Source organism: Gossypium raimondii, chromosome 13 (genome assembly GCF_025698545.1).
Source record: "Gossypium raimondii isolate GPD5lz chromosome 13, ASM2569854v1, whole genome shotgun sequence".
NCBI lineage: Eukaryota > Viridiplantae > Streptophyta > Magnoliopsida > Malvales > Malvaceae > Gossypium > Gossypium raimondii.
Genome location: NC_068577.1, coordinates 27,475,250 through 27,488,261, shown reverse-complemented (window position 1 = coordinate 27,488,261; position 13,012 = coordinate 27,475,250). Strand labels below are relative to the sequence as shown.

The 13,012-nt window shown below is 32.3% G+C and overlaps 1 protein-coding gene across 6 annotated transcripts in view; it reads left to right on the top strand.

The window, feature by feature from the left end:
• The first annotated feature begins 9,394 nt into the window (after positions 1 to 9,394).
• LOC105782804 (putative acyl-activating enzyme 19) overlaps positions 9,395 to 13,012 on the top strand; it is a 29,231-nt gene continuing 25,613 nt past the window's right edge. For all 6 annotated transcript variants that reach the window (XR_001129915.2, XM_012607805.2, XM_052626745.1 and 3 more), the window contains exons 1-2: positions 9,395 to 9,709; positions 10,232 to 10,735. Coding sequence is in view for 5 of the 6 variants with exons in the window: in XM_012607805.2 (XP_012463259.1) it covers positions 9,400 to 9,709; positions 10,232 to 10,735 (814 nt within the window). In the remaining variant the exon portion in view is untranslated. The remainder of the gene's footprint in view (positions 9,710 to 10,231; positions 10,736 to 13,012) is intronic.

Sequence of the window (13,012 nt, the reverse complement as noted above, 5' to 3'; positions counted from 1 at the left end):
GTTGCACTCTACCCTGTCAACAGTTTGGTAGGTGAGTAAGTGTTTATTATTCGTTGTATGGGATGCGGTTTGAAAGGATGAATGTACATTAATGGGTTTAATTGGATTGTTAAGCGAAATGTGATATAAAGGTTGGAAGTAAAGGTTTTGTAGCTTTTGTGCTAGGTGGAGTTCAAGAGTTGGTTGGTGCTTCTCCAAGGAGCTGAGGGTGCGGTTTGGTTTATTTCAGTAAGGGGCTTCGAGTACTGATTTTTCCTTAGCATCGTTTGGCTTTGTTTGATTAACGAATTTTGGTAGTTAATGAAATGACGTTTGGTTGAATCTAGGTTGGTGTGCGTGGAGACTTGCGCCTTTCTCGTAAACAAGTGTGTAATCACCCCACTGCAACCGTAGATCGACGAGCTCTCGAAATACCCTCGAAAGGTAAAATGACCGAAATACCCCCGAAGGGTAAAATGACTGAAATACCCCCGAAGGGTAAAATAACCGAAATACCGAATTACCCTCGAAGGGTAAAATGATCGAAATACCCTCAAAGGGTAAAATGACCAAAATACTTCCGAAGGGTAAAATAATCAAAATACCCTCAAAGGTTAAAATGACCGAAATACCCCGAAGAGTAAAATGATCGAAAAACCCTTGAAGGGTAAAATGATCAAAATACCTCTGTAGGGTAGAATGATCGAAATACTCCCATAGGTTAAAATGACTGAATTACCCCTATAAGGTAAAATGACCAAACTACCCTCATAGGGTAAAATGACTGAAATACCCCCGAAGGGTAAAATAATTGTTATACCCTTAGGAGATGAAATGACTATTATGGCCTTATGATATTTATGATTATGATTGAGCATGACATCTTGCATACACGTATGATATTATGTCACGACATATAGCATGGGGTTGGGTTGTTATATTTGGAGGAAGTGTACTGTAAGGTCACACGGGTCGCCCAAGACGACTGTGGACCTACTGGTGGCTTTGCCACATATACTGTTACTGGAAGCTTTGTTGCGATTCTATTACTGACAATTTTACTACGATATTGGTGTGTTGGCTGGGTAGGTCGATTTTATCCCCACATGGTGTGTTGGTGGTACGGAGTGGTGTGTTCGCTAGATTGGGATGGGTTGCATTTTTTTGTACTGTATTGGGCTAGGGCCCACACTGATATTGTATTGGGCTAAGGCCCACTTTGCTACTGATTTAGGATAAGGCCCTCACTGTACTATCACTGAATAGGGCTCAGGCCCAGACTGTTACTGTATATTGTTTACTGTTTGACTGATAGGGGATTACACACTGAGTTTTGTAAACTCACCCTCTCCTCTTAACTGTGCAGGTAATCCTCAGCCATAGATGATTCAGTGCTGCGAGGGACTCGGAGGTGGCCACACAACTACTGTTGCTTATATTTGCTTTTATTTTAACTTAATGTATATGTTGGGTTATTTTTGTGTAATAAGGCCTTTAAGTTGGTTTTAATTTTTAATTTGGGCTTTGCTTACTTACTATAAATTACTAGCTTAAGGAAAATGAATTTTTAAAATAATATATGTTTTCAAAGACACGAACTTTAGACGTTAGAGTTTTCAAATGCTGTCATGTTTTATATCAACTTAATATAACAATAGCAGATAACAAGGCAAACATTTGATTAAGCGTTCTGTTAAACATTAATAAAGAGTTTTTCCAAACTTAATAAACGAGTTTTTTACAAAAAAATCTAATTTTTTTGAGAGACACTTCAATGTGGCACACCAGATCCGACCATAATGTCTAGGCCGAGTTTAGGGTGTTACACTTTCGGTATTTGGTTCATGTTTTTATTGAAAGTGGTTGATAATTTGGTAAAATGAATGTGAATGAAAGGAATGAAATGGCATGTTTGGTTTGATTATAAATAAGAAGTTGTGAATATTAAATGTGAGTTTAGATTGATTTTGAATTATGGTATGTTTTAAGCATGTTTGAATGTGTTTTGAATGTATGAAAATGGTTGAAATTGGTTTAGCTTAGTACCTCAGAAATGGGTGATGATTTGCCTTATTTTAGAAGTCATTTTCAATGAATACGGTCTAGGACACGGTCTGTCACACAATCATGTGCCACACATGGTTACTCCACACGGCCATGTGACCTGTTTAATTTTGGTGTTGGTTTTTCCCACACAGCCACAGGTTGTTACACAACGGTGTGACCCTATTTTCGAATTGTACACAATCTGGCCACATGGCCACGTCCCTGAGCCATACAGCCTGGGCTCTATCACAGGCATGGCCACACGGCAATGTGACCTCTGTTTTCAGTTTTTTCTACATTTCTCTGTTTTGTTTTAGTTTAGTCCCAAATTGTTTCCAAATTTAATTTTAGGTTTTGTATACTCGATTTAAAGGTCATTTTAGTATAAATATCGTGGGTGATGATTGGTTATGAATAGTTAATAATTGATTTGTTTTTATGATTTATTGAGAATCTTTATTTGTCTAATACCCCGTAACCTTAATCCAATAGCGTAGATAGGTTAGGGGTGTTACAAGTATTCAGATGGCACATTTTGAAACATTGTATAGAATGAGGTGTTGAACACCTTTGTGTTGGGTTGAGTTAGATGAAAAGAGAATCATTGGACTTGAGTTGGTTCGCGAGACTAAAAACAAAGAGAAGATGATATGTGAAAGGCTTAAGGCTACTTCAGACAGACAAAAGTCGTATGCTAACTTAAAACGGCGAGACGTGGAGTACCAAGTGGGTGAGCATATGTTTCTTAAAGTATCACCATGGAAGAAAGTCCTATGGTTTGGGCATAAAGGCAAGTTAAGCCCAAGGTTTATTGGTCCCTATAAATTGTTAGAACGAGTTGGTCCTATAGCTTACCGACTCAAGTTGCCCCGCAAACTTGATAAGATCCATGATATTTTCCATGTGTTTAGGCTAATGAGGTATCACACAAACCCATTTTCATGTAGTAGTAGTAGTAGTAGTAGATGATATTGAAGTACGACTAGATTTGAATTATGAGGAAGACCTAGTGAAGATTGTGGCTCACGAGGTGAAAGTCTTGAGAAGAAAATGGATCCCTTTAGTTAAAGTTTTGTGGCGAAACCATAAAACCAAATAACCTACATGGGAGACAGAAGAAGCAATGAAGAAATAGTATCTTTAGCTATTCAAAGATAAACATTTTGAGGCCGAAATGTCTTAAGAGGGAGAGAATTATAACATCTCGAAGTCAAGCCTGGAAGTTTTGGCTTAGCATGTGAGGGTTCACTAGTGTTTCGACAAACTGAGGATTCACCAAGATTGATGCTAGCTGGGGGTTCGCCAAATGGGTATCAGAAAAAAAAGGTTCTCCAGTTCTTTGCGATGTATGTTCACCAGTGTGTTTGGGAAACTAGTGTTCGCCAAGTAAGTTGAGAACTAGGGTTCGCCAGTCAAGTTGCAAACTGGGTTCGCTAGTCAATGATATAGTCAAACTCAATTTAGGAAATAAAGATATAGTGTATCTAGGAATACTTTACGTGCAAGTAACATCTTTCCTAAGTTAAGTAGGATATCCTAAGATTTCCAAGACTCCTAGGTCTATAAATAGGACCCTTAATTATGTGAAATTCTTCTCTGAATATTCTGCCATCAAAACCTCTATTCTAAGTTCAGTTCATAGCATCTAGGTAAGCCTTTGTCTTGTTAGATTTGATTGCCTAGGTTCACTTGCATAAACTATGTATGTTCTGTTATGTTTAAGTAATCTATGTATTTGTTGTGAACCAGCCGAACCGTCTACCAGCAAGGATAAAGGAAAAGGTAAACTTGTTTAAGTTTCTCCATTTTTCGATGAGTGATCAGGGATTCAACATGAGTATGTTCTTTTTAAGTTTTCAAAAGTGTGAGTGGTTTGAATTATTAGGAGTATGCTAACTGCCATGATTTTCAGTTTAACAAATATGTTTTCTAATAACTATGTTTCGAAACAAGTTTCAAAAGTAAGTTATTGTTTTAAGCTACAAGACTCTGTTTTCAAATATGATTTTAAGCAACAGTTTTATGTGAGCTGCTAAGCAAGCCGATGTTTTTAAGAATGTTTTAAGAAACATTTTTACAAGTTGTGTATCAGTCAATCTCCTTACGCGAGCTCACTATGATAAGAATTTTTGTATCAACCAAGCTCCCTATGTGAACTCTCTGTGATAAGATTTTTCTCCTTAGCGAGCCTAGCTCTATGAGCTTTCTGTATGTCTCGCTCTATGTGCGCCTTTGCGAGCTAGGTTGGATGTATTATACCCAATGAGACTCTTGTTTAATCGAACCGGTTTTGTGACCTAAGGTAGACTCTGTTCGTGTCTTCTATTTAACCGAACCAGTCTTACGACCTAAGGCAGACCCTGTCTGTTGTTTCTATTTAACAAACTAGTCTTGCGACCTAAGGCAAACTCTGTTCATATGTGAGAATCGATCTTACGACCTAAGGCAGACCCTGTTCAAAGGTTTTTTTGAAAAATATACACGAGGTGGCATCGTGACCTAATGCGAACCCAAACTCGGGTTTTAAATGTTTTTGAACAATGAAACAGGCATTGCGATTAAGGTAAACCCTGCTAAGCAAGTTTCGAAAAGCCTAATGAGTTTTCAAACTTTTTTCCCAAAAGTTATGTTTTTGACAGAATACGTGAACTAGGTCTCGCAACCTCACCCGTGAACCTAGCACGTAAAACGTTTTTCAAAGTTTAAGTTTTTTATGTTTTTTAAAACTCTGTTTTAAGCATAACCTATTGGTTTCTGATTATTCATTGAGTTCTCAATAAATTCACCCACTCATCTCTTACTTCTCAGGTAAATAGGTTGCAGATAGCATTGGTGAGGTCGATAATTGGCATGGATCACTCCTGAGTAGATATTGGCAAACCTGGGATAAAGGCGATGGGATTTACTGTGTTTTATAGGTTTTAGACTTATTATATTATTCCTAATATTTTGCTTTGCTTAAATTTTTAGTATTGTTTTGCAAAACATGTCTTAAAATATCTGATTATTTCATGAATAAAAATTGATGTTATCCATGTACGAGAATGTTATGTATTATTTATTTACGAGATAGACTTATGAATATGTTTTTCTGTGAATCCTATATGTTGCGTGCCATATTTACATGTGTACCCTTAACTTAGCGGACTCATGTATGCTATATGTCTTAATTACATGCGTAATCTTGATGTTACGAACCCATATATGTGTGTGAACCTATGTTTTTTTTTTTGCGAGCCCCACTAAAGTATGTGGAACGACAGAAATATGTAAGTGTACACAACCGCAACAAGTAATAAACTGACAAGTAAATGTCGAGTTATCGTACCTACAGGAACTATGAAAAGAATTATTTATTAATGCAATTAAAAACACTTTGGTGAAGAAAAATATTTTGATTTGAGGAGATGATTAAAACTAAGATTTTTAACTATGTAAAATAAATAAAGAGAAAAAAAAAGTTCCAATGCACGATTTCAAAAGATGATTTTAATCAAGATGACATAATTGTTCTAGATTAATTACATTTTTAACTTAGAATTATTAAACTCATGTTCATGTTGCTACGAATAAATTCACAACAACTTGGTAATTTGCTAACTTATGAACATACTCACCTACCAAAATCCATTTATCTCTTGAATAAGCAAATGTATTAATGCACATACATACTTATGAAATTAAAATAATCTCTTGTACATATTTCTATGTCAATTCAAACAATTAATTCAATCTCATAAGCACATAAAAGATTACGTGAGGTAACAATGTATTCCTACCTTGAAACAGTTTAATTACAATAATCTTGCAAGTTATGCAAGGCTAATATATCGTTAGATACCGTTGCTAATTTAACCCTTAGCTACCTTAGATGATTAAACATGCACTAATTAAGTATTATGTCAATTAATTACAATTTCAATCCGTTTAAATAATTAATTCATTAGTTATCTTACAATTGTAATGCAAGAATAACTTAGTCATGGTTTTATTTAATCAAACATCTTACCAAGGCCTATAACAACACAAACACAATTTTAATAAATTAAGTAGACAAAATGCAATCAACCTAACACGAATTAAATTTAAGTCATATTAATTAAATTAAACATATCAACATCACAAATATTCATAGACATATTCATAACAACAACAATAAAATTAAAAGGATAAGGAACAAGAATCAATCTGGTGTTTTTCCGAGGCTTGACTAGTTTGCTCCGCTCCTCCTTCTCCGCTTGTTCTTGTTGATCCGATGCTTCCACAAACACTTAAATGCTACTTCAAATGGTGGTTGAAGGACTCTTTTTCAAGAGGTGAAATCGACAAAGGAATGGGGAAGAAAATGAAGAACAATGGAAGGGGTTTGAATAGAGAAAGTGAAAGAGAAGTGAAATGATGAGAGGATTTTAGATGTGTTTCTAATTAACATCCAATGGGGGTTTTGATAGGTTGATTAGGCTGCTAAAAATTGAAAAAATTAGCAGCCATAGAGTCCCCCCATGACTGGCCACACATGTGGCAAGTTTGAAAGTTTCAAACTTGCTATTTTAATGTAGGGGCAAATCTAGAAAGGCATGAATAGTGGAGGGGTTTGAATGCAAATTCAAGATGTCTTCAAGGGCTATTTTGCAAGCCAAAAAATCAGTCAAACAAGCTGATTGGGTCAGCATGTGGGACGGTTTTGGGCTGCCTAGTGCTCGATCGGATCGGTTTTCTTGGTTCAGCTCAACTGGGCCTCTTTTCATAATTAATTAATAATAATTTATTTAACCCAAAATAATTTTGATTAAAATTAAAATTAATTATATTATGAATTAATATTCATAATTTGGACTGTCTTAGGCTAAAAAATTAATTCGCCTTAATACTTCAAAATCGCTTCTCAGTTTTGCGCTTCCAGTAGTGTTTGCCGAGCCAATTTTCACCATTTGTGCGATTCTGTCGAAAATGATCAAAATTAATCAAAATTTAATGTAAAATTAATTAAAATTTAGCATGTTAAAAATTTAAGTGTAGTTTAATTATTTTAAAATTATTATAAATTTTTCGACAAGAATTTTACCGAAACTGCATGAATTTGAGTTAAAAAGGGCATGAAAAAATGTGTATATTTTCGTGTTTCCAGTATGATAACCCTTGCATGCATGTTTCCTTTGTTTGTGAAGTTTGTTTATTAACAAAACCATGATGTATGTTAAGAATTTTAGGTACTATGCGAACCTATGATTTTGTGTGAAACCCATACATTGGGAGTTATGTGAACCTATGAGTTAAGTGTTTTTAAGTAAAGGCTGGAAAGTATATGAATTCGTGCCTCATACTATTTTGTAAACTCTTAAGATTTCTTTGTTGTACAATTTGTGTTGTTGTATGCAAACCTAAGTTGTGCTGCGAACTCTTAAGTTTATTATCAAGCATGCAAACCTGCTTAAGTTACTTTATGAAGCTTGCTTGTTTTACATTCTGTTTCCACTACTATATTTTTGTTTTAGCACAACTTTTGCTATTATTAAGTGGTGTGTTGGAGGTTAGGTTGGAAGTTAATGGAGAGTCACTCCGGTGATCAATGTAGTTCGCTGGACTTGGGTCGCTCTTTCTCGACCGAATTTGAGGTGTTACATGTGTTTTGGCATCAGCCATCAAACCACCTGTATTGTTGTAGCTTGGTTTCTTAGAAGTGTCATAGAATAGGGTACCACGACGTAAAATATAACATATATAAACTTTAAATAAATGAATTTAAAGTTAAAATTGAATTAGATAAATATTGTCAAATATAAAACAAATCTAGATACAACATGAGAAAATAATTATAACATGTTACAACAAAACCTAAATGTACACATCAAAATTTATATGAAATATATTATTAACATATAAAAATTATATAAATTTATAGTACTTTCAACATGCACAAAATAACATAAGCATTAATAGGTGGTGCCACCCAAACTTTTATCTAAATTAAATTAATATAAAAAATACAAATATCCCATTAATTGAGACATGCGGCGAAAATTATACAAAACCATAATTAAATTTAAAGGGTAAAATATATATTACCCATTACTTTTTAAACCCTAAATGAAAAATTTAATAATCTTACGTAGTGTTTGTTTAATTGGAAATAGTTTATGAAAATGATTTCTCAAATGGATTGATTATTTTGGAAGAAAAGATATTTTCGATGTTGGGATGATTTTACATAACATATTTTTCATTGTTTGACAATTTTTCTGAAATCATTTTCTTAAAGTTGTTTTTAGCAAAACAAACACAACAAAAATACATTTGCTACAAAATATTATAGTAAAATTTTCTTTTGACAATTGAAATTTATTTTATAATAATATAATATTTTATAATAATTAATATCATATATAAACTTGATTATAAACAAAGTCTAATTAAAACTTTATTTAAACTACATATATTCTTGAAGCTAAGCATAATTTAAACAAATACTCATATTTATATAATTAAAATATTCATATTTTATACCATAAAACATTTCTTATTAAATGTTTATAAATTGTAATATATATTTATTATTAAATTATTAATATAAATATTTTTCAATAATGTACTAAGAATATTATTTAAAATTAAAATTATTATTGTTAAAATAAAATTGTAATAGTAAATAAATTATTAAAATGATAAATTATATTAAAAGTTTTTATATTATTAAATACAAATAATTAAATATGTATGTTTAATAGTATTTTTTGTCACAATATGTTTAATAATATTGAAGATTACAATATTTTATTTTAATATTTTAAAATTAAAATAAAAATTCTTATTAATATCATAATATTAGATTTGATTCAAGTTATTTTTATATAAAATAAAATTATTCATAAATGAGATCTTTTTGAAAATTAATTTACTTTTTTGAAAGGGTAAGTCAATTAAAAAAGAGAGAAATTTATTTTCTATTGACATGTAAATCATTTTCCTTTGACTAAGTCATTAACTATAAAATAAACACAAGTAAAACAAATGCACCCTTATTTAATTTATATTTTTACTAACTACCTAAATTGATATTTGACCAATAAGATTAATTTTTATTTAATTGAAAATCATAAAATACATAAATATGGTTATGGAATAATTTTAAATACCAAAACAATATTTCAAAGTTAAACCGGATCCAACCATTTTTAGTTTTTCTGTTCGAATTTGACCCAACTCATGGCAATTTCATAAATACACAGGTATTTTTGGGTTTATATTGGGTCCATGCGAACGAAAACTCCAATTAGGTAAAGCCCACATTACATTCCTCAATCCAACTTTTGTTAACCTGGTCCAATTAATATTTCGACATTATATATTCAAATCCGAAACCTTTGGAAAAAGTAAATGGCTTTTCCGAGTGGCGAGCAGGAGACGCTGCAGCGTAAGCACTGCTGCTTAATCCATGAATTTTACAGAGCAGCAAGCAAAAGCCCTGACAAAATAGCCATCATCCACGCGTCACCATCTAACCCGTCAGCTAATGAGGTCCGGATTGACAGAGAGTTGATCAACGGTGGGAATCCTCCGGTGTATAAAGGCGACCGGTGTTTCACTTTCGCTAACCTTTTAGCGTCCGTTGAATGTCTCAGTTTTCGTATATGTTCCGTTCTTGATGGTGCTGATGATCGTTACTTGATTAAACCCCAAACCTCAGGTACTTTTTTCTTTTTTCCCCTTCAGTTATGAATTTGTTTATTAAGATTCTGTTTGTTTGTTACTAGAAAAATGAGTGCAATTTGTATAAATTACAAAGGTTTGTCTTTTTGATTAATAAAAAGGATTTCAAATATAATTCAGCTTGAATACTGTCCATAAGAAGAGGAGGAAACTCCTCAATCGTTTGTTGGTATTCTGTGAATTTTAATATATTTATTTCTTTATTTCATTTGTTGGTTCTTCTTCACGGTAACTTTTGATATATCAAAGAGAAAGTAGGAGAAATAAAAACCAATGCTTTTTAAAGGAATTTTAATTGTTTCTTAATTCTTAATTTCTTATATGATTTGATGAAATGGGTTTGAATATTTCATGTTGATGATGACTGCAAGAGGAAAAAAAGGCATGAATTAATTAGAAACGTTAAGAGTTGTGTACAAGTATTTTGTTGTTTTAGAAGGAATTGCGGGTGTGTGTGTGTTTTAAGAATCCTTATTGGTCATTTTCTGTATCAATGAAGGTGATAACTCCAATGGCAAGCATCCTCAGTCTGTTCAAATGTCGGAAGCTTCATTGGATTTCATTCGAGGAGTTTGTCAACATACTGACCTTGAGAATATGTATGTACCAAAGATTGTTGCACTTTTTATGCCACCTTCAGTGGAATACGTAGTTTCTGTTCTTTCTGTTTTGAAGTGTGGGGAGGCTTTCTTGCCTGTTGATCCTGCATGGCCGAGAGATAGAATATTGTCGGTTTTGGATTCTTTAGATGCTGCTCTTGTTGTCACTTGTGGATCTTCACTTGTGAAAAGTGGTAGTGAGCTGGTTGATCAATTAGATTGGCTCTTAGAATGCTGCAGTTGTCCTATCATGCGCTTTTCTATGGAGGCAAGTATTGAACCGCATAAAAGTCAATCAAGTCTAGCATGGCCTTGTGAAAATGAAAGAAAAAGATTGTTTTGTTATCTAATTTACACTTCAGGATCTACGGGAAAGCCTAAAGGTGTATGTGGCACAGAAGAAGGTATGTTTTTTGTCATGATTTGAATACTACCGTAGTGTTTGTGTACAACTATGCTGCTGGAAGTAGTTTATGTTTCACAATATGGATCTATGTTATCTCTTTCATCTTATCATTGTTAATAACTTTTTCTTAGAAAATCTGGTCAGGAACTAGGCTCCTAGTTGAACTAGAGAGACCTGAATTCATGTGAAAATATAATTGTTCTTTCATAGCTTAACAAAAAAAAAAAAAACCGTTCTTTCGTATCCTAGTACTAGTCTCTTAAGGAAAAATCAAACTTGATTTCTGCAACTAATTGGCAGACAACATTATAAAGAGCTCATAACCTAATAGAGACTTCCTAAGTCTTGAGAGATTTGAGTAATCTTTTGTGGTTCATAATGCTACCTTGCTACCTTTCTTTATCTTAAATTCTTAAACCATCCACTTGAGATTGTATGAGGAGGGCTTGTGTTTTTTTGAATTAAGGAACAAAATAAATAAAGAAATTTTGGTTGTAACCACCATAGGATAATTGGAGGTTGTATATTTGGATTTAAATACAAGTTGCTCCATGATTGTGTTCCCATATAAATGTCAATACAATAGATGTTGTAGTTTCTTATCATGTTATTGGTTGATCATTGTATAGTTCACTAATTAATCCCTTCATTATTGCAAGATAACATGTGCATAGTGCAATAAAATGCCAAAATGTATTGTTTCCGGGGCCTTTTCATCTTGTGCTACAACATAACATCAACGAGCAAGTTTTGATCCATACCCAGTCAACCAACCAAATATCTTTTACTTATGAATTATGTTAATCTTTGTGACCTTTAATCTTGACGTGGTTTAAACGAGAAAACAACAAAAAACAAGAAAGCTAGGGTTTTAAAATTAGTTAGAACAAAGTTGGAACTCTTGAAAACGTAGGCTTTAAAAAGCCTTTGTTTATATTAATTAAAAGAATAATAGTAAGAATAATAATAATGATAACAATATCTCAAAGTTGTATGTTTAGCTCTATCATTGTTATTTATTTATAGAGAGAAGAGATGAAACCCTCGTTAAATTGTAGAAGTCTATTCCAATAGGAAACGTTAAATTGTAGAAGTCTATTCCAATAGGAAAACAAACTCCTAGTTTAACTATAATTAGGTGGGGTAGCAACCCTAGTTAAATAAACTAATGTTTGTCGTCTCTAGCATTAAATGAGGGGATTTTCGGCCTTTCCTGTATCAAGTCTAATTACAATTACTTTTTTGACTTTTAACTCAGTACTTTATAATTCAATCCAACTCGATACTTGTTTTTTTATTTCTTGAAATAAATATGTTAAATTAATTATAGTTAATTAATTAATTTTCTAAACCCGATTCTAGTTCGTTAAAATTATGACGATTTTCTTGTAAAAGAATTTATAAAAATATATTTAATATTTCTACATTGAATGAACTCACCATGACTAATTAATTTATTTTCATTTTGAACATCAATTAATTATTATTTCAAAAGCAATAAAGTCATTTTTCAAGTCATTTCTATTTAAAGAAAACCACATTTATTTTTAAATATTTTTATTTCTTTAACTTTTCCATTTCTATTCATTTTGATTAAAATGTAACTCATTTCGATTTCAACTAGCTAGCGAAAGGATCGATTGGGCATGCGATTAGGGCTCTAATGATTTATAATTAAGTTTCAAATTTTCATCTATTAATTATAAACTTATTTAGTCATGAAATAATTCTACTATAGTATCGAAATTGATCTTTTCCTAAATATATACCTTTACGAAAGTAACTCAATTAGTGCTCGTCCAATGACCTTATTATAAGTTTGTTATACTTGTAGGATATTTTTAATCTCTTTGAGATAAATCTGTTCTTCTAATATTATTTTATTTCATGGTGATCATTACATCTTCTTTCATAAAAAGTCAGTTACTATCAAATAGTAATCAAATCATCCATCACAAACACAAATGATCTGTGATCACGTTTATTTTTAATCAAAAATGTAACGCCAATAAGAGGATACCATTTACCAATATCTCGTGTTACGAATTCTACTATTGTGAATGATGCTACATGCTATAGAAGTTGTATGCCCAATGCACTAGTTTTCAGTTACTTATCTATTTGAACTCAAACTTTTACTTATATTAAAGTATACGAGTCACGTATATAGTCCGTCATTTATTCAAAATTAAGGTATGCCACACTTTGAATGTAACAGGTGAATAAATCAATAAACGGATTTAGAATCTATTTTTTTTTTTGGGTTCAGTCCGAT